Source organism: Zootermopsis nevadensis, unplaced genomic scaffold (assembly GCF_977971745.1).
Source record: "Zootermopsis nevadensis isolate Lab colony 2312 unplaced genomic scaffold, Znev_1.0 Znev_ptg000009l, whole genome shotgun sequence".
NCBI classification, from domain to species: Eukaryota; Metazoa; Arthropoda; class Insecta; order Blattodea; family Termopsidae; genus Zootermopsis; species Zootermopsis nevadensis.
The window spans coordinates 2,365,762-2,388,711 of NW_028259141.1; the positions used below are offsets into that span (position 1 = coordinate 2,365,762).

The 22,950-nt window shown below is 38.2% G+C and overlaps 1 protein-coding gene and 1 long non-coding RNA gene across 9 annotated transcripts in view; both read left to right on the forward strand.

Moving 5' to 3' along the window:
• The first annotated feature begins 10,065 nt into the window (after positions 1–10,065).
• LOC110840946 (polycystin-2) overlaps positions 10,066–22,950 on the forward strand; it is a 55,569-nt gene continuing 42,684 nt past the window's right edge. For 4 of the 7 annotated variants that reach the window (XR_015534335.1, XM_087345792.1, XM_087345791.1 and 1 more), the window contains exons 1-2: positions 10,068–10,202; positions 11,903–12,152. Coding sequence is in view for 6 of the 7 variants with exons in the window: in XM_087345792.1 (XP_087201918.1) it covers positions 11,945–12,152 (208 nt within the window). In the remaining variant the exon portion in view is untranslated. Of the gene's footprint in view, positions 10,203–11,607; positions 11,631–11,902; positions 12,153–12,928; positions 13,037–14,192; positions 14,330–15,288; positions 15,400–15,671; positions 15,797–16,596; positions 16,822–18,573; positions 18,691–22,950 lie in introns of those variants that run through there. The other 3 variants (XM_087345799.1, XM_087345795.1, XM_087345793.1) reach the window with 3 other exon arrangements.
• Positions 18,697–21,766, forward strand: LOC147874316 (uncharacterized). 2 transcript variants are annotated; one of them, XR_015534339.1, is made up of 4 exons: positions 18,697–18,802; positions 19,374–19,586; positions 19,739–19,886; positions 21,153–21,766. It is a non-coding gene; the product is annotated as an uncharacterized LOC147874316 (long non-coding RNA). The 2 variants fall into 2 exon arrangements; XR_015534338.1 differs by lacking the exon at positions 21,153–21,766 and adding an exon at positions 20,426–20,491.

Here is a 22,950-nt window from a genome sequence, read left to right on the forward strand (position 1 = left end):
TTTATGTCTCTCACCACCGACACCGACTGAATAAAAAAAAAGGCTGGGTGTGCATTTGGTATCTGAGACTCTTTGTCTGTGTTACCTGAAGATGCTGGCAATTTTTTTAAAGATGTAGGAAAGGAATTAATTTTATCTTCCCCAATTTTCTGTTCAAGATTGTTTTTGTGCCATTAATTTAACCTCGCTCGGCTACAGTAAATGTTTTACACCAGTGAACATAATGATAATGTATTTGTGATAGACACCTCAAATTTTTGCATAGGTTCGGTAACGGATTTTTTTTCGATTAGAAAATTCCAAAATTAATTTTTCCCTCATTTGAAAACGATTTTGTGAAAGGTTTTTCTGTTCCAGACTTTGTGTTAGCTTAATCATATGTGAACTTGAGACAGCAAAAATAACATGGATTAACAAATTCTGTAAATTGGGTTAATTGTTTCACTTCCCAAGTTCTTATTGTGATAAATTACCCAAATATGTGCATCACTTACAGTTGCAACATGAATCCCAGCCCTGATCATCACCACATACAACCTTCAGGTAGTTATCCTGTTTGTCACCATAGTATTATTAAACCTTTCCCTTAAATGGCTTACTATGAAAGTACTCGAAACCAGTGTCTATCACGTGAACCAATTCAAATAGCTCAAATCCCATCTGGACAGTACACCAAATGATAATACAATTGATTTGTTACCATTGTTGAAAAAATGATGTTTTCTTGTAATAGAACGTTACGAATCCAATCACTTTCATAACCTTAGAGAAATGAATTATTGGTGACTACGGTATTCGGGGTTTTAGCGCAGTGTAGTATGATAGAAGTAGGAACATTTCTGCCACAGTGCACGGAGTTGTAACCCAAAAGGCAGCTATCTACGTGAAAAACTCATATCGTTTGATGAATGACTGTCTTGAGTGTTGGGCAAATTATACGAGATGACTTTTTCATTTTTAACATAAACGTTTCCCGAGTAACAGCAACGATAATCAGGTGGCCCTCTGACTAACGTATAGCGGAGTTTACTTCCTCCATCATCAGCATAGTGAAGGTGGAGCTGGTGTTGGACCTGCGAGTTCTCTTACCAGGGAGTTAGTTAGTTTGTCCGTCTCCAGAGAGCGCAGCGGTGGTGTGGCTGACCTGAACCGCTCGCAAAATAGGTCCAACGCACTGTGGCTGGCGATTGTGTTCATATACTTTATATTTTGTTATTATTTTGCAGAACATTTTTGAGAAGGCCTCGTTTCAGTGCTAGGTCCAATGGCGAAGTCACTCACTCGGAGTCGCTTGTAAAATGCTCCGCTACAAAACTGGAGACCCTAAACAGGTCTGAATTATACTTACTATATTTTTGGATGCTGGATACCATCTTCCGTGTTCAAAGCGGAAGGAAAGCACAAACAGGAAGTCTTGAGAGCTTTATAGTAAAAATGCGTCTTTCTAGCCGTGCTATAAATTATTGTTCAACTTGAAATTGAAGCCGTCAGTCACAGCAACTTGTTTAGTCAGAAGTAATCCGGAAAGTTAGCAAGGAGGCTTGATCACAAATTACGTAAACGCACGTTACTAAAACCTACGTTTGTCCCAGCCGCACGCCATCGTCTGTTCACTTCCCTGGACCGAGCAATTCTTGCTGTTTGTTCCGAATCCCCTTGCTCGATGCTGAGCGAGAATAAATATCAGATCTGAACGCGAAGACGAGATTTTCCTCGCTGACCGTCACGTGAGTGTCGGTAAAAGCGCCACCTCCGTGAACGACTGTGGGACTTTTGTTTCTTTGTTCGAAGAATCCCAGTCGATTGCTGACAGGCACAAAGCATAGCGCTTCAACGTGAAAAAAGGATGAGTTATTGGCAGCGTGTTCTTTTATGTCTGTCTGTCTGTCGTACGTGATGTTCCGAAAAAAAGAAAAGCGATGTTTGTGTCCCTGGCGAAAACCGTTTGAGGTAACCCTTGGGTAAGATGGGCCTCTGTCTAGCCCCCCACAATAAAAATTTAAGAGCCCCCACTGGACGATAATTTCGAAAGTCTTTAACGGGTACCTCATTTTCAAAATCTGATTCCCTGAAAGGTCTTTGTTACATTTGGCATATTAAGAATCTGTTGCAGTGAAAATCGTTCTCCATGCACTTTTATGTGGGAGGTCCGCTGGACGTTCTTCGGGTATTTTGCAACGCTTCATCAGGTCATGAGGTTCTGTAATCTTGAATAGGGTACGGTGATTATTAGGGTACTGACACGACACGATAACCCACTGGCCTCAGGGGTGCAGATTCCGATGTCAGAGAGAGGTTACATACAATCATAACATTTGTCATTAGAAAATTCTTTGAGCGCAAGTTGGACCACGGACCTCTGACTCACGCATGGCCTGAGCCTGATTGTCGCAAAATATCTCCGAGCTCTGTTGCAGTTACAGACAGACAAAGAAAGATAAAAGAGCACATGGCGCCTTCGTGTGACGTAGCCCAAGGTCGCTTTAAACTTGCACCCAGTTCAATTCCCTGCACTGAACACGGCACAATTATTTTTACAGGAAGCCTTACACGCGGTTCAATTGCCTGCCTTCATCTCATGCTCAACCTAATCAGAGGAGCGAAGAGCCGAGATCGATATATCTGCGCATGCGCCAACTAATCGATGGCAGGAACCATTTCTTCCTGGAGAAGATTCACCACGAAAAAGAACTGCTAATTCACAAAGGACCTCATTTTTTAACATTAAAATACATTGTACCTTCTCTTTACAATCCGTTCCACCAGAATTATGACTATTTATTATTTTATGGAACCATGAGACGGTCTAAAGGCGACTTCAATTTCGACAAGGAAAGATCTCCAACCGTTCAGCTCTTCGATTATTATAATCTCGATTTTTTTAATCTCGATTTTTTTAACGAAGGTTATACTCCTGACAGAGTAGTTAATGATCCAGAATCCTTTAACATGGATCTGAATATTGAAATAGAGCTCCACTCCCCGTTAAAAGTGACACTAATACAATATCTGGAATACTCTAATTTACGAATCCCGGAGTCCGCCGCTGTAACCATGTGGGGATATCGCCGGATCGAATTCCGGTGAATCATCGAACTAAACTCCTTTTGAAAACGACTTTAAATTGATCTGTATCGCTTGCAAACGGCCTACCTTCTACGTTTAAACACATGATAACCTCACAATGATACAAATTTCTGTATGTAACTAGAATTTAAGACGAGAGCAAATAAACACAAAACATGCCCACAAAGATTTACATTGCATTTTCATGTGTCAGTTTGAGACTTAAATTCCCAATGTACGTCAATGCAGTGGCGAACTGTGACCTTTTGAAATGTGTCAGACAAATCTCGTAGGCTTTGGGGGGGGGGGGAGGAGGTTATGAAACTTTGGTATCTGAATATATTACATTGAACTTAATGTTACATTATGTACACTCACAAGTTACAACACGACAGACGCTTATAATATGGTTTCTCAAATATAATCGCCTAAGTTTCGTCTACATCTTGGCTTGGATTGTCCCTCAAGTGAGTCATTCCTCATGGTTCGAAGTGGGCTATCTCCCCTCTCGGCGTTATTTTGGAGTCGCTGGCTTCGAGGCCCTGATGAGTCTGTGTGTGTCCGCCGGACAAAGAGGTCTGATTTTTGGGTTGTTTTGACGTTAAAGGTCGTGACCCTGACCGGAGCCTGACCTTGGAGGTTTGAGGGATTTGTGTCTGAATGTTTTTATTTTCTAAATTTATATATTTTTTTAAATACATGTTGGTAATTTGGGAGTGATTTTATTTTGTATTTTGGTTAACCCCTGTGATAATCCTATGCCGTACCACCTCCCGGCCTCTTGGATAATTTTGATCTCGTCACGGTCGCCGGCAGGGCTCAAATTAGTAGCAGAGCGTGGTTGCGGAAATTTTGTATTTTTTTTTTTGGGGGGGGGGGTTGTGTTGTGGTGAACGTGCTTTTGGGGCACCGTGTGGCCTGCGTTAGCGCTTGTTTAAACTTGACCGAGCTAGGGGACAAATTTGTCAGGTGGGGGCGTTCGATGCGTCCCGACAGTTGGTCCCCGGGGGTACGGTGTCGCGGTTTCGTGGCCTTTTTGAGAACGCAGGAGGAACTACTCAACAGTTGATGCGATAAATGTAAGGACAAATAATTCGAGTGGTGTGTGGTACCGAAATCCTTTGCGGGCCGAATCGGTCAGTTATTGAACTCTGTGTTGACTCTGGTTGTCTTATTTACTATAAAAATTTCTGATTCCTCGTTGTCTTCAAGAAATGACGTCATCAAACAGCGTTATCCATAGCCGAGTCACTTTTAAACGTTCATTCCTCATTAATTGTAAGAGTAAGGGTAATGTAAAATGATCAGTAAATAAAGACCTTTAAGAATCTGTAATGTATTTTGTTGTAATTATAATTGTTTATACATTTATTGTAATTTTAGAGAACCAATGTGTACAATTTTTCAATGCATCTGGCGGCGTTAAGCGCCCTCCTCTCGAAAACCGTAAGAGATGAATCTGGACATATTGCGTACGAAATACGTATTACCTCTTGAGCTTTCCATATCTGTTTTCACATTTTACATATCACAAATGGTTTAGGTTCTACAAACATTTCTTTAGCGCAATCCACTCGCGTCATTTCTTTACTTGGCAACTTGAGTTCATTTTCTTCCCTACAGGAGGCAGAACAGTCACGACTTTAACGCCTCTCTCTAAAGGAGCTCCGACCATGAAATACACAAGAATATATAGGCTATCGTATGCCGAGTAAACAAATAATAACGCTTCACTACCAAGCCAGTATCATTATAACAGTTCTACAAGCAGCACGTGGCATCGCATTATTGGAAAACATCAGAAAAGTAAAATAAGACGTTATCAACTATTTCAAGTACCAGAGCCAACAACTTCAACAAGGTAAAGTGATACTAATAATACTACTCATATATACTCGATATATTACGATTACGAAAATAAGAAACGAAAGAAAGAAGACTTACAATGATAGACGAGACGGGTGGGAGTTGGACGTAGAAAGTTGACTGACCAAGAACAGTTTTCCTCTGAACAGCGACGTAAAGAACTAAAACATCAGACCTATTTCAGAAATAAAGAAAAGCGAAGGGAGAGTTACATTGATAGACGAGACCATATTAACGACACACGTAGAAAGACTTATTCGGTAAGAACAGAGGAGAAAAGAAAACAAGACGCTGAAAAGGAAATTATTAGATATCAAAGTAAATTAGTAATGAAGAACCAAGGAAGATTGCTAATAGCAGCACATTTTATGAACGACGAACATCAACAACAATATCTCGGACCCATGAACTATGAATGTATTCATTGCAAAGCGCTTCACTGGCTCGATGAATCGACTCAACGTTCCAGTAAATCGTTTTATGATTGTTGTGCACATGGAAAGGTTGTGCTTGATTCGTTGCCTGAATACCCTGATGAACTTAGAAAACTCTTTTCTCTTCGACATTTTCGCAACAAATGTCGTGTTTACAACAACATGATGGCATTCGCATCATTTCAAGCGAATCTCATGGACTTCGGAATTAGTCGACCAGGGCCATATTGTTTTAAATTGCATGGCCAAATTTATTATAACATGAATGCGGCATCTTTTCCGAAAGATAATGAGAATGCAACTTTTGGTCAACTGTTTATGATCGACGAAGAAGAAGCCGTCAAACAAAGAATCGAAAATGCACGTCAGAATTCGAAAGGCGACACCAAAGATGACATCAAAGAAGAAATTGTCACGAAATTAACTAATATAATTTCGCGCATTAACGTCCACGCAGAATCCTATCGCGTGATGAACTACCAATACAAGCTTGAAAAAGAAAACGCTGAGCGTAACAACGAGTCTGAACCGGAGCTAAAGTTGGTTATGTCGATGCTTCCTGGAGACGACAAAAACAGGTACAATCCGAAATGGAGCAATGACGTCGCTGTTGTGTGTCCTAAAACCGACGACGGTGACATTCCTGATTCGTATGTTGTTGTTTACAGTACCAAGGAGCAAAGACTCAGACGTCTTTCGACAATGAATCCATTCGTTGAACCCTTTGTCTATCCCCTTCTGTTTCCTTACGGCATAAAGACCTCAAACTGAAAGATGCGTATCAACTGTAATGTTTGCCAAAATCTCATCTAATTACACTATTAACCTTATTGCATTTATAAATTTGATATCTGTATCATTTCTGTGGTCTGAAAATGTATTTCCCAAGTACGTAATATAAAAAACGCTTTCTCTATTATTTATATATATATATATAATATTATTTTACGTTCCTGGAATTGTAATGTAAGGCACGCAATGAAAGCTGCTATTGTATCGCTGCATAAACCGGTCTCGTTAATGAGTGTATGTAATGCGCCCCACCATTTCAGTCTGCGTACTTTTTGTTCAGTTTCTTTTAACATCCCTGATTATTCACAATCCGTCCTACATGGGCATTCGGTAAATCTTCTAATATTGTCTAATGACGTGCGAAATACATTTCCAGTGACAATCTTAATTGAAAACTAACTTAAGACTACGTTACTTCATGGCTTGAGTGGGATTCGAACCCACGGTCCCAGTGACCGCGCGGCCACTGTGACCCCTCGTGAATGTTAATATAGTAATCATTTATTCAACCGATATCCCTTTTATTAAAAACCTATACAGGAGTCTGTATATTCCAGCTTTTTCTTATTCAAATAGCAGCATTACTATTGCGCGTGTTAAATATCTAATAATTATTCTGTTCTAATATTTATACTTCTTTATCGACCAACTCTGCATAAAACTTCAGCCAATACTTGAGTACAAGCAGTTTATTGTAAATCAGGCCTTAGGTATATTAGTAAATTTTATTCCTCTGATTTATATACACTAGAGTAACGCGCTCCTTTCGGAGCGCATTCTCTAATCTGATATTTTACTTCTTTACTTCGCTGTTCTTGGTCAGTCAACTTCCTACGTTCAAAACCCAACCTTTGCAAATGTTAGTCTGCTTCTTATCCCTTGTGTTCTTTTTAAATATTTTTTTTTACGTATATGAATGTAAGTCTTAATTACCTTTCATTCTTCTCTTAATAATTTCAGTATCAACCAAATATTGTTGGAAAAGTTTCCCACTTTTTGTGATTGGATTAAATTCCTTTTCGCGAGTAGCGATTCTATAACGAGCGAACATTCCTCGTGTTAGACGATCACGAACTTTAGCATCTTTCAGTTTGAGGTCTTTATGCCGTAAGGAAACAGAAGGGGATAGACAAAGGGTTCAACGAATGGATTCATTGTCGAAAGACGTCTGAGTCTTTGCTCCTTGGTACTGTAAACAACAACATACGAATCAGGAATGTCACCGTCGTCGGTTTTAGGACACACAACAGCGACGTCATTGCTCCATTTCGGATTGTACCTGTTTTTGTCGTCTCCAGGAAGCATCGACATAACCAACTTTAGCTCCGGTTCAGACTCGTTGTTACGCTCAGCGTTTTCTTTTTCAAGCTTGTATTGGTAGTTCATCACGCGATAGGATTCTGCGTGGACGTTAATGCGCGAAATTATATTAGTTAATTTCGTGACAATTTCTTCTTTGATGTCATCTTTGGTGTCGCCTTTCGAATTCTGACGTGCATTTTCGATTCTTTGTTTGACGGCTTCTTCTTCGTCGATCATAAACAGTTGACCAAAAGTTGCATTCTCATTATCTTTCGGAAAAGATGCCGCATTCATGTTATAATAAATTTGGCCATGCAATTTAAAACAATATGGCCCTGGTCGACTAATTCCGAAGTCCATGAGATTCGCTTGAAATGATGCGAATGCCATCATGTTGTTGTAAACACGACATTTGTTGCGAAAATGTCGAAGAGAAAAGAGTTTTCTAAGTTCATCAGGGTTTCCATGTGCACAACAATCATAAAACGATTTACTGGAACGTTGAGTCGATTCATCGAGCCAGTGAAGCGCTTTGCAATGAATACATTCATAGTTCATGGGTCCGAGATAATGTTGTTGAAGTTCGTCGTTCATAAAATGTGCTGCTATTAGCAATCTTCCTTGGTTCTTCATTACTAATTTACTTTGATATCTAATAATTTCCTTTTCAGCGTCTTGTTTTCTTTTCTCCTCTGTTCTTACCGAATAAGTCTTTCTACGTGTGTCGTTAATATGGTCTCGTCTATCAATGTAACTCTCCCTTCGCTTTTCTTTATTTCTGAAATAGGTCTGATGTTTTAGTTCTTTACGTCGCTGTTCAGAGGAAAACTGTTCTTGGTCAGTCAACTTTCTACGTCCAACTCCCACCCGTCTCGTCTATCATTGTAAGTCTTCTTTCTTTCGTTTCTTATTTTCGTAATCGTAATATATCGAGTATATATGAGTAGTATTATTAGTATCACTTTACCTTGTTGAAGTTGTTGGCTCTGGTACTTGAAATAGTTGATAACGTCTTATTTTACTTTTCTGATGTTTTCCAATAATGCGATGCCACGTGCTGCTTGTAGAACTGTTATAATGATGCTGGCTTGGTAGTGAAGCGTTATTATTTGTTTACTCGGCATACGATAGCCTATATATTCTTGTGTATTTCATGGTCGGAGCTCCGGAGAGTGGTGTGAAAACCGACCACGCGAGTGGAGAACGGACAGAGGTCGCCCAAGGGCAATCGAGGGCGACCGATGTTCAGCAGGCCAGCCGAGGCCGTCCCCAAAAGACGGCCAAGTCGGCACAACGAGTGGTTAGACTACTCGGCTACCCTGACTGAGGTTTTCCGTGCTTTTCCTCAGTTGTAAGGCGAATGCCAGGGTATAACTTAATAGGGGCACGGCCCGCCTCCCTCCCCCCCGATCATGGAGGCCATCAGCTGAAGTGATCTTCCCCCCATGCCGCAGAGGCCTTCAGCCGAAACGGCCCCTCCCTCTCTGGGTTCAAACCCCAGAGATCCAACCAACCAAATTCCTTTGGACAACTTGCCTGACGGGATAACCTCCCATCAGCAGCAACAGACCCCAGTTTGAATGGTCGAGGCTCCCGCCACGACGAAACCCCGTTAGCGTTAGCAAAATTTCCGTTCTTATATTAAGACCGTTTACCATTTCCAGCAATGCGCCTTGTGTGCAGGAATGGTGTTACCTAGGTAGGGACGATGCTTGCGCTTAAGCAGGCCTCTGCCCTCAGTTAGCTTTTTGGTTGGTTGGTTGGTTGGTTGGTCGGAGCTCCTTTAGAGAGAGGCGTTAAAGTCGTGACTGTTCTGCCTCCTGTAGGGAAGAAAATGAACTCAAGTTGCCAAGTAAAGAAATGACGCGAGTGGATTGCGCTAAATAAATGTTTGTAGAACCTAAACCATTTGTGATATGTAAAATCTGAAAACAGATATGGAAAGCTCAAGAGGTAATACGTATTTCGTACGCAATATGTCCAGATCCATCTCTTACGGTTTTCGAGAGGCGGGCGCTTAACGCCGCCAGATGCATTGAAAAATTGCACACATTGGTTCATTAAAATTACAATAAATGTATAAACAATTATAATTACAACAAAATACATTACAGATTCTTAAAGGTCTTTATTTACTGATCATTTTACATTACCCTTACTGTTACAATTCCTGAGGAATGAACGTTTAAAGGTGACTCGGCTATGGATAACGCTGTTTGATGACGTCATTTCTTGAAGACAACGAGGAATCAGAAATTTTTATAGTAAAAGGCAAATGAAATTGCAATTATTTTTAAATTTATTTCCTTTTTATAGAGAACACATTTAATATTGATTATTGACTTATTACAGGAAGAATGGCATGTCACTAAATTACAGCACTAAGTAATTCTCTTTGTATTATTTTCAGCTACCAACAATGTAAATATCGAATGACAATGATTAATTTTTATATGAACACGTGCATGTCTAACAATTGAAGTAAATATATTGGAGTTTATAAACCAAACCTGTAACAATATTAGCATAACAATTGAAATTGTTACGTTATACTTTTCGTTGACATTGTTGTACCTCATTAGTAAGTATTGTCGTCAACAATCAGGTTTTCTTAGTCTGGAAAGAACTGAGCTGTGATTCGCTTGTAGAAGAAGTGCGTCTTTACACTTTCTGAGCTTTGTTACTAATTCGAATGTTTATTGGTGGTGAAATCTAGTTCCCTTCCCTTGAACGAAGAGATAGGTAAAGAATTTTTCTTGTTTTTATTGTGATTATTATTATTTATCAATATATTTACATGAGTTTGTTAATACTTATGAACACTTGCAAGGAAATGAAGCTAGTTTCTTTCTTTCTAACACAATTTCAAATAATGTTAGACTGACTTTCGTTATTTACGACAAAAATAAGCCGGGATAGCTCAGTCAGTATAGTGACTAGCTACGGGCTGGGCGACCGGGGTTCGATCCCCGACGGGGGCAGAGGATTTTTCCTCTAGCCTCTGCGTCCAGACCGGCTCTGGGGCCTACCCAGCCTCCTCTACAATGAGTACTGGGGTCGAAGATTTCTGTCTTCTGGGTTATTGCGCTGTGTAGTCTGGTCGATGTTAACCAACGTTTCAGAGGTCATACTGCCTCCGTCATCAGGGCGATGAATATTCATATTCATCGCCCTGATGACGGAGGCAGTATGACCTCTGAAACGTTGGTTAACATCGACCAGACTACACAGCGCAATAACCCAGAAGACAGAAATCTTCATATTCACCGCTGTGAGAACCTCAAGTCTTACACAGTACTGGGGTCCTTTCCCGCGGATAAAACCGGCCGGGGCGTGATGCTGGCACTCACCCCCATCTAGTGCCGAGGTCAAGGAAGAGAGGAGCTATACCTCCTCTCACCCCAAGCGCCTACATGGCGTATAGTGGGACAAACTTTACTTTACTTTACGACAAAAATTGATTGCAATTGAATAACATAGTAAACAATTAGAGATTTGAGTGTTTAAGATGACATGGCATATTTAGCAGCCGAGAATATTGATGAAACATTTAGAACCCTTAAGATTCTTGCAGAATGTATGTGTACCACCTGATTTCACGATTAATAACCCTTCATTGTGTATATGTGGGTAAACAGCGATCATTTTCTTAAACGGGATTAACCGATTGATCTTTGAATGATGAAGTGTAGTGTTTTCTTCGCGGTACGGACTGAATTCTTAAATAATATTTAGACGATCTTCGGCTTCAGATACGGGGCACATATTGAGAAATAGAATTCGAAAACTTTACATTTCTTGATACATGAACTTTGTTAAAGCTTCTATATATCTCTCTCTATATATCCATTTATCTATCAATCTATCTATTCATCCATCCATCCATTTGTAGCTTAACCCAATAGTGGGTCATTGCCACGTCCTTTCCGATGTTTGCTAGATTTTAAGGCGTGCATTCATGAGTAGTTTTTTTACACGCCCACTGAAAGGCATTTGTGGATTTGGTTTATGTATGCAGTGGAATTGTCAATATGTTTTTTACTGAAGAAACAATAAATGTTACGTCATAGTTTTGGCCAAAATTGTTACTTTTTATTGGTATTTATTGACGTCAACAATCGCCTTTCGTTGCTGTGGAAACAAATAGGCTGGGATTCGCTTGTGGAAAAAGTGCGTCGTACACAAGATACTTTTTTACAATTGAAGACCTTTGAAAATAATCCAATATACAAGTTTCATTCGAATTTTTAAGATTTTTAGTTATCATCGGTTATTCTTGAGAAATAATCTGTGGATACATTGTAAAAAATATATACGACTATGGCCACCAGATGACAGCACATCAGTCGCCTTCAACTCGTATTGTTGGTCTTGCCCATTGTTGATAATGCGACTCGTTGCTAGGCATAATAAATAAACGACAAATATTTGTTTTGTTGCAGTCAGAAGAACCATAAACGTGCAAAGTCTAGATTAATAGAAAAATGACTTCGAGTACAACGAATTATAATGTGAGAGAACAAGAACCTGCAGCTGAAGACATTCAATTTCACGGTGTGGAGCGTTTTTCTGCAATGGTTATGTGTGAAATGAAATCTCCAGTTGACCAAGGAAGCAACCCGCCAGACACTGTCAGTACACAAGGTCTCACATCAGAGTCTTCCGAAAAGAGACAAAAGGATTATTTGAAAGGTGAATTTAAATTCCAATTGCTTATTGTTGAAAATTCTTTGTATTCGGTCAGAATTAAATCACGTATTTGAACTCAATTTAATGTTCATGCTTTCAACCGAATAAAACAAAATTTAATAAAACTGGTAAGTTCAGTCCACTTACCAATTTTTAAAAGAAAAATGTACTGAATTTATAACAGAATTTGGTCATGATCCTTAACTTTTCGTATTATCGTAACTAAGATCAGGGCTGTGGAGTCGGAGTCGGTGAGAAGGAACCGACTCCGACTCCGACCTCGATATAAAATCTTAAGAACACTTTCGTTACCATTTGAGCCACTGACGACCTCACGCTTAGTAAGATTCTACGACGCGTTAAACCACGTGGTGTGGGAATAATGCTTTGTAACTTTGGCTCTAGTACAAACTATCAACAAATAAACCGATTTCTGCAAAAACCATTACACTTATATTTAAATGTAAGTTTTAAGTCTAATAAGTAGCCTGATGTTTCACGTGATGTTGATATCTCTTATGGTACAATTTACCATTTTAGGAGGTTTACCACTATTAATACATACTGAGCTTTTATAAATGAGTCGGAGGGTTTAGTTCTGACTCCACAGCCCTGATTAACATTGCACCTCAAGAACATACGTTTTTCTAATACCAAATGCCAAACACAAATGAAATCAAGGCATGCCTTATAGATTTTTTATCCAAAAAAGTACACAAGGCCCAATAAATATGACCATAAGAATTCTCAGTACTGATATAAAGTTCTTTGTGTTTTAGGAATGAAACAGCATTTACTTGCATTTATATCACCTGAAAGGAATGGGACCATATTGGATGACATAAAATTCATCCTGTACTTAATCTTCGTCTTCGTAGTGATAATAGGTAAGTAAATTTTGACTCACATGATTTTACCAGGACTACAGTGTAACTGATGCTCAGACAGGGTACTACTACCAAAAGGGTTTAATAAAACAGATTAATTGTACTGCCTACATAGTCAAGTCCTATTTTCGATTTTATGTTATTATGTACATTAGGATCATTTTCTCACTCTCATTACGTAACATTGGCATCTTGTGAGCGTTGCTTTACAAGTGTGTGTATTTAACTGGAAAGGAAAACTGTAGTCCAATTTGGAATATGTAACCGACTAGATAGCTTAATTAAATCGAAGGTTCATCACGGAGTTAACCAAAGCCCTTCACTGTACCTTGAAATTGATCAACAAAATCCAGCGTGCTCCAACTCCTATCTCCCATAGATCCCGCCTGAGATTATCCTCCCATCTACGTCTAGGTCTCCCCAGAGATATCTTCCCCTCAGTATTCCCAACCATTACCAAGTGCATACTTATTCTTCCGCCGATGTGTGCCACATGCCCCAAACACCTCAAGCCTTCTCGACTTAATCACCCTGACAATATTGGGAGTGGATTACAAATTTTCAAGTTTCTCTCTATGTAGTTTTCTCCAGACTACGTCGTCTTCTCCCCTGGCCTCAAATATTGGAACACATCCACATTCAAACAAATGTTCAGTGATTTGGAATGTTCACTCATCTTGGTATTTATTTAATCAAGTTGCGTATCAACTCTTGGTTAGCTAAACAGTGATACAAGTATTTCAGGTTACATAATCATAAATTCCATTGTCGATAAAGCTAATTAATAGTGCAGTTGTTAAATCTGTAGGGAATGCAATGTTTCTCTATTCTATTAAATACGTGAGAGAAATAAATTCCCAAATGAAAGTTACAGATCTTCACAAGTTCTGTATTTTACACCAGTTCCTAAAGCCCTGTTTCAGAAATGTGAATTCCTGGTAAATATTCGGTCATGCCACAGCCCTGAATTATGAAACAGATTCAGTGCATGTATTCCAATTGAAAATTGAGAAATTTAAAGTTTTATTTCAACTTAGATAAAAGTCTGTAATTGTTTAAATAACAGGATTCTCTTAATTTCTTTGTCTTCTCCTGTGATCTAAGTTCTACTCACTGGAATTGTTTATTTATTGAAAATATCACTCTTTTTTTTCAGGAACATTGGGGAATTCACCCAACATGTGGTATTGGTGCAAAAACCATTTTAGTGAGTCGATTGTGAACACTAATTTTCAAGATGGTATTAAAGAAAGAAACTTCTATAACATGTCAAGCATAACTCAATTCTGGAAGGTATGAATTTAAGATAAATATGCGATTGGGACATACATAAATGCTTAAATGTAGAGATAATGAAGTGATTTAAGAAACTCATTTGCTAATTAAGTGATTAAGCAGTCGACATTATTACTATAAAAAAGTTATCCAACTATACAAGAAATTTTCTAATATGTTACCAGTCGATTAATTAATATCACTTTAAAGTCAGTGTCCATACAACCAAATCCGACCTGGTGTACCCAAATGGTCTCTTTCTACGAAATCTTAGAAATAATATTTTGTACGAATTCCATCTGTCTGCATAATTTTTGTATGGCCTGCCAATCTCAATCTTCGAGATTTAATCACCCTGACAGCATTATGCATAAGTTATGAAGCAACACTTTCCCATTCTTATCATACTTTTTCTATCTTGGTGCAGAGAAATTGTTCTATAAATTTTATTCTTCAGGTTTTGGAAAGACCACATGAAGGTGACCCCCTTGTTAACTGTCTGTGGCATATTATTGCAAACATTCACAACTTCTGTCTATATTCAAGATGAAATAAATAGCACATTTTATTAGGGAAAGAAAATTTATACTATTAACCATACAACACTGTTTAGATGAGAAAACCATGTAATAAGAAAAGGATAGGAAGGATAATGTTCAAGAAACATGTTCATAATTTTGATTGAAGAATCTCATGGAAAGAGCCCACTTGGAAATCATTGGCATATATAAAAGAACAGTATTAAAAAGTGTCCTGGAAGCAGGCAGGTTTTTCTCAGTATCACCAAATTTCTTTTAAAAAGTCATTGATCGTCCGATTAACTGCATATTTACTGCTCTAAGAGTATTATATATCATAAAGAGTTAGTGACTGATAGTTCATATTTAGATAATGGTTTCAGAATGCACTGCTGTGTACAGTCGTTATATAATTTACGATCATTGTGTTTATAAGTGATTAACTAATTTTGTTTTCAGTTCGCAGAGACTGTAATGATCGACAGTATTTACGGGAAATCCGAAAATGTTACGCATCAAGCATTTGTGTTGCAAGATAATAAGCTGGTTGGAGTACCACGCCTACGACAGGTAGGAACATTTTTCTTTATAACATAAGATTTTCAGTGAAATAAAGTTAGCAATCTATTGATAATAAATGACTTATGATTCATAAGTTAATCTGAATATTTTAACTGTGAATAATAAAAAACAATATAGTGAATTCAGTAATGACAAGATACGTTCATATGAACTGTTTCATCATTCAGCGTGTCCAATCAATAGGTGTCCCGTTACTAAAGCATAGGACTTTTGTGTGTATTGGAGTAACTGGAATGCAAATAAAACTTTATTGTCTACAGGTGAGAGTGAAAAATGATTCGTGCGTAGTACGTCAATCATTAAATCGATCAACCGAAGTATGTTATGAATCATATTCACGTTGGTACGAAGATACAAAACCATTTGGGCCAGGAAATGGAACAGCGTAAGTTTTCAATTAACATTTTCAGCAGAACATTTTATTGATGTAAATCAAAATATTTTCTTTATGTTTATAGGAAAACATATGAAAGATATATTTAAACACCACACAGACGCCTCTATAAAAGTGCTTGAGGAATTGGAACTGTTATTAGCAGATACATTATGTTCATGTAGTTCAACATGTTTATCTGATTTCATTTAGGACTTTTTCAAGAAAGTAATACAATGATGTGTGTGTGTGTGTATTATGTAGACAATCCAAACGAAAATTCTATGGGTAGGTTACAACATTTAAAGCTGAAATTTGGTTATTCACAAGAGAATTAACCTTTGACCTTCCTGCCAACTCATATGCATATATTAGGTGGAAACATTTATGCTATTTCGAGGTTCTTCCATTTGCTAGGATGAACCTATCTTCCTTTCTTGAATAACCTTTAAACGTAGATGTACATAACCAGAAATAATATTTCTGTGTTTGTATACTGGAACTAAAACAAGCAGACTAATTTGCTTTGCTTTGATACATTGACAATCCATTCTTCAAGTGCCTGAGCACTGCTGGTCCTTACTTTTTCGTTGGCTTTGATCTATAGACATTTGTTAAGACTCCTTGTACGAGGGATCGGCCCGTCGCAAGGCCTCTACCTGTACACAGGTCAGCACAACATAGAAAAACGCGGACAAACACCCATGGCTTGAGTGGGATTCGAACCCTTGGTCCCAATGACCAAGATTCGATCCTCAGACCGCGCGGCCACTGCGACGGCTTGCAGACTAATTTACTGTTTCTGACTACAGGTGGACTTATTTCAGTGCAGAAGTACTGGGTGATTTCAGTAATCAAGGAAGATGGTCAACGTATGGTGGCGGAGGGTATTATGAAGATCTGTCACTCAACCGTAGCGAAGCCATTGAGAAATTGCAAAACTTGAAGAATAATGATTGGATTACAGGAAGAACAAGTGCCATTTTCCTTGACTTAATTGTCTATAGTGCAAATGCCGATGCAATGTTCATTGTGAAGTAAGTTCTCACTTTCAAATTCTTATCTTTGGCACAGATATTTATATTTTCTATGTAAAGTACTTTGCCATCAAGAGAGTTCAGGAGAATCACATGGGGCTGGAAAAGAATGGTCTGAAATCAGGTGTTGTCTGCATCATTTTACTTGGCATCTGCTCTCAATGGAAGTGATTTTGTTTCAGCTTAATATTGGGAACCCTGATGATAAGAGACCGCTGGGGAGACCTAGATGTAGATGGGAGGATAATGTCAGGCAGGATCCATGGGTGATAGGAGTTGAAGGAGACTGTATTTTGTTGGCCCAGGTCAGGGACCAGTGGAGGACTTTAATTAATTCGGTGATGAACTTTAGGGTTCGGTCAGCCATCTTGTTAGTTAGTTACTATAGCCCCAATTCACAAAATGTTTCTTGACTGGTATAATGTTGTCCCATAGCTACATATATGTGGTACTTGCACTGCATATTTCAATGAGGAAATTTAGTTTGGGCTGTAGCACTTATCAACAACAACAAAAACAAGAATAATAATAATAATAATCCATGGCGTAACAACTCCAGAGAGCCAAAGGCGACTAGCTTGACTGCTGGCATCGCGTTCACATGCCTAAGCAGAGGTGAACGATCATCCGACCAGATATAGGATGACGTGTGGTCAGCACGACGAACCCCCAGCCATTGCTAGTTTTCAAGACCGGATTACGCTACTCATTGTAGCTCTCCAATTTCCTCACGATGCTGGGTTGGCACCGGTCCCTTACACTGGTCGAAAATCTCATGAGAAATTTATTTCCCCGACACTCGAACCAGCGCGCATTCCGTATCGCCGGTCCGAAGCATGATGTCTCAGACCGCGCGACTACGGCGCGGGACGTAGCATTAATCAGGGTATGCAAAAAGCATGTCATACTAACTTTACTCCCTCGTGGACCCAAATCTGCTATAAGCCAAGTTAAATGACACAGACAGTGCAAGTGGTAATTATGTTAATTTGGGTGAGAATGTAAATGCCAAGACAAATCACACATAGGCTGTTTACAGGCTAACAACGAAATTAGTCTACAAGTCAATATAAATACAAACAAAACTGAGGCATAAAAAATGTGCAACGCAGTCGCAATTAAGTTCAATATATTTAATATTAACCATTTTATGCATCCTTTCGATAAATTGCATAACAGAACGGTCATTATTAAAACCAGATATCTGGAAAAATTAATTTAAGACTGTATCACATGATGTAACTTCTGTTTTTCATGATGAGCATGTCAAATTCTATATCACATTTCCAAAAATGGCTCACTGTACAAAAACAATGACACAGAACATAAAATATAGATCTCATTCAGGTCTACAATTTTAATTTGTTACATTTTTCAATACAGTAAATATTTAATTAAATACAATTTAAAGAAAATTATGACTATATAATTTGACGTCTGTGCAATACGAGTAGATCTCCATTGAATGAACATCTAGAACAGTGAGGTGCTACTTTATTCCTAAGAATAATCAGCTCCATGAAACGAAGTCTCTCTTGATAAGCGAAAAGTTTCTTTCCTAGTCAAGAAATCCCCTATCATTTACGGTAAACTGTGTAATTATCATTCTTTAATTTATCTTAAGTTTCGTATTAAATGTGGGCCTAAATACATGCATGAGCATTATAAGCAAAAGGTATCTTGTTTGTGCCACCCAAGAGTACAGCTTAACCAATTAGTGATTACTGAAATTCTTTATGTCTTTATTAACAGGCTCCTTATTGAGAACATACCAAGACGAGGAATCTGCACATCTTACTACCGCGAGACAGTGAAGCTCCATCAAGTTGTGACCGCCTATCAGTACTTTTTCGCAGTCTGTGAATGCATGTTCGTAGCATTCTTTCTTTTCGGCATCATAAAATGGATAGCTTTTTGTGTGGTCGTAAACAGCGAAAGCAAGGTTTCTGGATTTGAAATGTTCAATTTTTTCATTCTTCCGGTAAGATTCTCTACTCTGCCTTAAGATAATATACAGATTGAATGAAAGTAGTATTGCCTTGAACCAGTTTATATTGACATTAATATTTAAGATACAAGAATCATATTTCTAAGACGCTCATTGGTGTTTGAAAGACGTGATTTGCAAACTACGTAAGACTCCTGTTCTGATATTAAAGATGTCACTTTCTTTCCATGGTCTCTCACTCTGAGGGAAGAAAACATATTTCAGGCGTTAGAGAAAAGGGAACTGGGAAAAAGTTGAAGGGGACTGGATTTTGTTGGCCCGGGAGAGGGTCCGGTGGAGGGCTTTAGTTAATTCGGTGATGAACCTTCAGGTTCCATAAGCTGTCTAGTTAGTTGATTAGTTATTAAACTTAGAATAAATAGGCATTTGCTACTTCCTGTGTGGTTTCTGTTCATTTTTAAGTTACTCATGCAATTGGACCATTTAAATAACAATTAAATAACTCACAGAGTAACTTTTAATGGTCTATTTTGTTTCAATGCAGTCTAATGAACTTCATTCTTTTGGTGATTGTAGTTCTATGCTTGTGTTCTTTGTTTCCCAGAGTGGCTGTGCTGTTATATGCTTGCGAATCTTTGGCTTTGTGGTTAATGAACCACAAATAAAACAAAATATTTCAGAGGAGAAGTTGGGAAACCTTGACTCATCTGACTGGTATCAATTAGTTTACGAAGTTTTAACTATTCTTCTCTTACAATCATCTTGGCCCCGAATTTTCAAATACACCAGTTTCAAAAACGCCTCGTCGCTTTTCAAGGTAAGTGAATATCTAATTTTGTTATTCTGCAGTTTTGGTACGATTTCTAATTGATGCTGATTTATAAAGTTGGTACCAGATTCTAATGAGATGATGTTGATGTAACTTCATAAACAAAATGGTATTTAATGCCTTTCCTTCTTATTTTACAGCACTGGAAGGAGATTACTGCAATTTCAGTTGTCATCATCATTATTTTAGTCACATGCCTTTTTATCATGAATTGCCATTATTGTGGTTTTAAGTTTCATTCGTTACATCCTCGGTATAAGTTGTACCATTAATTTCCAAGTAGTACAGGTATGTTTCTATGTTTCTATGTATAAATGTGTATAATTATATGAAGTTACGTAGGATTTGTGGTTTTCACAGCGGTGAGTATGAAGATCGGTGTCTTCTGGGTTGTTGTGTCACCATCAGGGCGATGAATTTCCCTTTTGACGGAAGCACCATGACCTCTAAGTCTCATCCTTCCTCCACTTCATCTTCAGCAACTTTGCCATCAAAAACTGTCTGTTCAACTCATGTAACAACAACTGCTACCTCCCCTTCCTTACCTATGTCACCTCCTCCTGCCCTACTGCCTAACTTACAACCTCACTCCAACTCCACATTAGTTAATATACGACCCAGAAGACAGAAATCTTCATTGGATGTTATCTTTTCCGATTAAACAAACTACGCATCCAGAATTGTTCAACATCGACAGTTTACACTAGTGTAAATTTTTGTATGAGAAAACTCAACTTGAATTATTTAACCCTAAGAAAATTCTCAAAAAATTATGCAAATGCAAGAAAATTCTGCATGAATTTGTCTCCTCTTTGTTAAATCTTCAGGTCACACTAACCTCCTACTGTCTAATAGCCAGGATAAAATCCCTGCCGCGGGTAAGTAGGTTCTGGTGCGGTGCATCGGGAATGTCTCCTATCATGTGGACTAGAGAGCTGGTATTGGTGGGAAGTGTGACACGCCAGAGTTTTACGCTACTACACAGACTGAAAACATCAAGCAGTTAAGAGTGGCGTGTAGTGAATGTATCTCTAATGTGTTCTGTGTGTGTTGCGATAATATTCTAGATTAAATAACTGTGCCACTGTGAGGTAATCTTAAAGCTATTCCCATTAGGACACACGAAAGCCTTCTGTCTGTTATTCAGTGGTTGAGGAACGAATGGTTTCAGGATGGCTAGTAGTAACTCGTCAGTCACAGCGAAATATTGTTCTTGAGTGTATATTGAATTCCTAGCAGGGATTTTATTCTGGTCGGTGGACAGTAAATTTCAACATCCTGACAATAGTAATTAGGACTACTTACCCTTGAGACTTTGAATCTGACAGGCTCCACTGCCCACTTATTAGGATTCGACTGAAAAGTATAAACCAAGTTTTAACATTGACAACAGAGCATTTCCCTCTTACAGTAAATAATAGTTTGTGCTTATACAAAAAACAATAAAATAAATAGGCAACAAGGAAATGTAAGAAATGTATTGGTGACAAATTAGTACAAACTTTGACAATTCTAGTAACCTTAATAATTTACTGATTGTTTCTTTAATCACAGGTGAATTATTTCCAAACATTTTCGACGACTGTCTCAACACTTTGAAAAATTGATGTCAAAACTTGGATATGAAAGGCAGAATGCCGGGGAAGATAATAATCCAGATAATGACAAATATTCATACAAAGAAATTATAGAATTTTTCTTAAAGTAAATTTAAAAATATTAATGTCTAGTTAATTCTGATTTAGTACAGATTTCTATGTGTATTTATTTAATAACATATTACAGTACTTCAAATCTAAGAGTTTGTAATGATGGTGCGTTTCTAAAGTAAAAATTATTCTGGATGTTTTCCATAGTCTAATAAAGTCATAAAATTGCACGACGTTTCGGAGATGGGACTTTGTCTTCGTCTTCAGGTATTCCTGCTCAGTTGGGAACAATCGATTAAACTAATCTCTAGGGATTAGCTATACCGATTGGACCCAGCTGATAGAGTCCCATCTCCGAAACGTCCTGTGATATTATGATTTTATTAGACGATGGAAAACACCCAGAAAACCTTTGATTTTATTACAGTTATATTCATTTATTCTTCAGAGAGTATTTCTGTTGATTAATATTTCTATTACACCACAGAACTCTGCTGAAATTAAATTTGCGTGAACTTATTTTTTATGTTAATCTGTAGCTTTATTTTTTATGTTTGCCCTATGATATTGTTTAGCCTTATTAAAATGTGTTTATGTGTAAGAAAATCATATGTTTAGCGGAGGACTGCTTTACTTTTACATTTTTATGTGTAGCAAATGAAATTATTTCGACATAGTCGTTAAGTTCCTGAATATTTCATAAGTCGAATTCCCCCCCCCCCCCCCCCAATGAATTAATAGTACCTGGGCAACGACTGGGCTATGCGAAGTGTTTTTGACATAAATACGTCTATACGGAAGGGTCATTCGGCAAAAACAGCGTTACGAAAATGTGTCATCTGTTTACTCGGCATTGTTGTGTTTCATTATCACCGTCAACAATCCGCTTTCGTTATTGCGGAAAGAGCTGAGCTGTGAATCGCTTGTAGAAGAAGTGCGTCGTAGAGTAGGAAATTTTGTGGTTTTAAAAACGTTTTAGAATATCATAAGTACTTATCTTACATAAGAATTTTTAAGAAATCTGTGATACTGCCCTCCACCCTCTCCATTTTAGTTTTGATTGATATATTGATTGGTCATTGCCGGTGGGCATCGAGGTCTCTTACAATTGAACAAAGTTTGAGGTAAGGGATTCCTATTTATTATTATTGTTCATCACCTCTCGAAAACCGTAAGAGATGGATCTGGACATATTGCGTACGAAATACGTATTACCTCTGTTTTCAATTTTACATATCACAAATGGTTTAGGTTTTACAAACATTTATTTATACAAATAAAGGCGCATCGCACTTCACGCTAATTCTGCGCTTGCGAATTGCGTCATACACTGTAGAGATAACAAGATGGACGACTAACTAACTAACTAGATGGCTTACCGAACCCGAAGGTTCATCACCGAATTAACCAAAGCCCTGGGCCAACAAAATCCAGTCTCCTTCAACTCCTATCACCTATGGGTCTTGCCTGACATTATACTCAAATCTACCTCTAGGTCTCGCCACCAGTGTCTTCCACTCAGGCTTCCCAACCAATACCTGGTGCACACCTCTTGTCCCATCCTTGCGCGCTACATGCCCAGCCCATCACATTCTTCTCGACTTAATCACACAGACAATATTGGGGGAGAAGGATACATTTTTTAAGTTCGTCATTACGCAGTTTTCTCCACGCCCCATCGTCTTCCCTCTTAGGCCCAAATA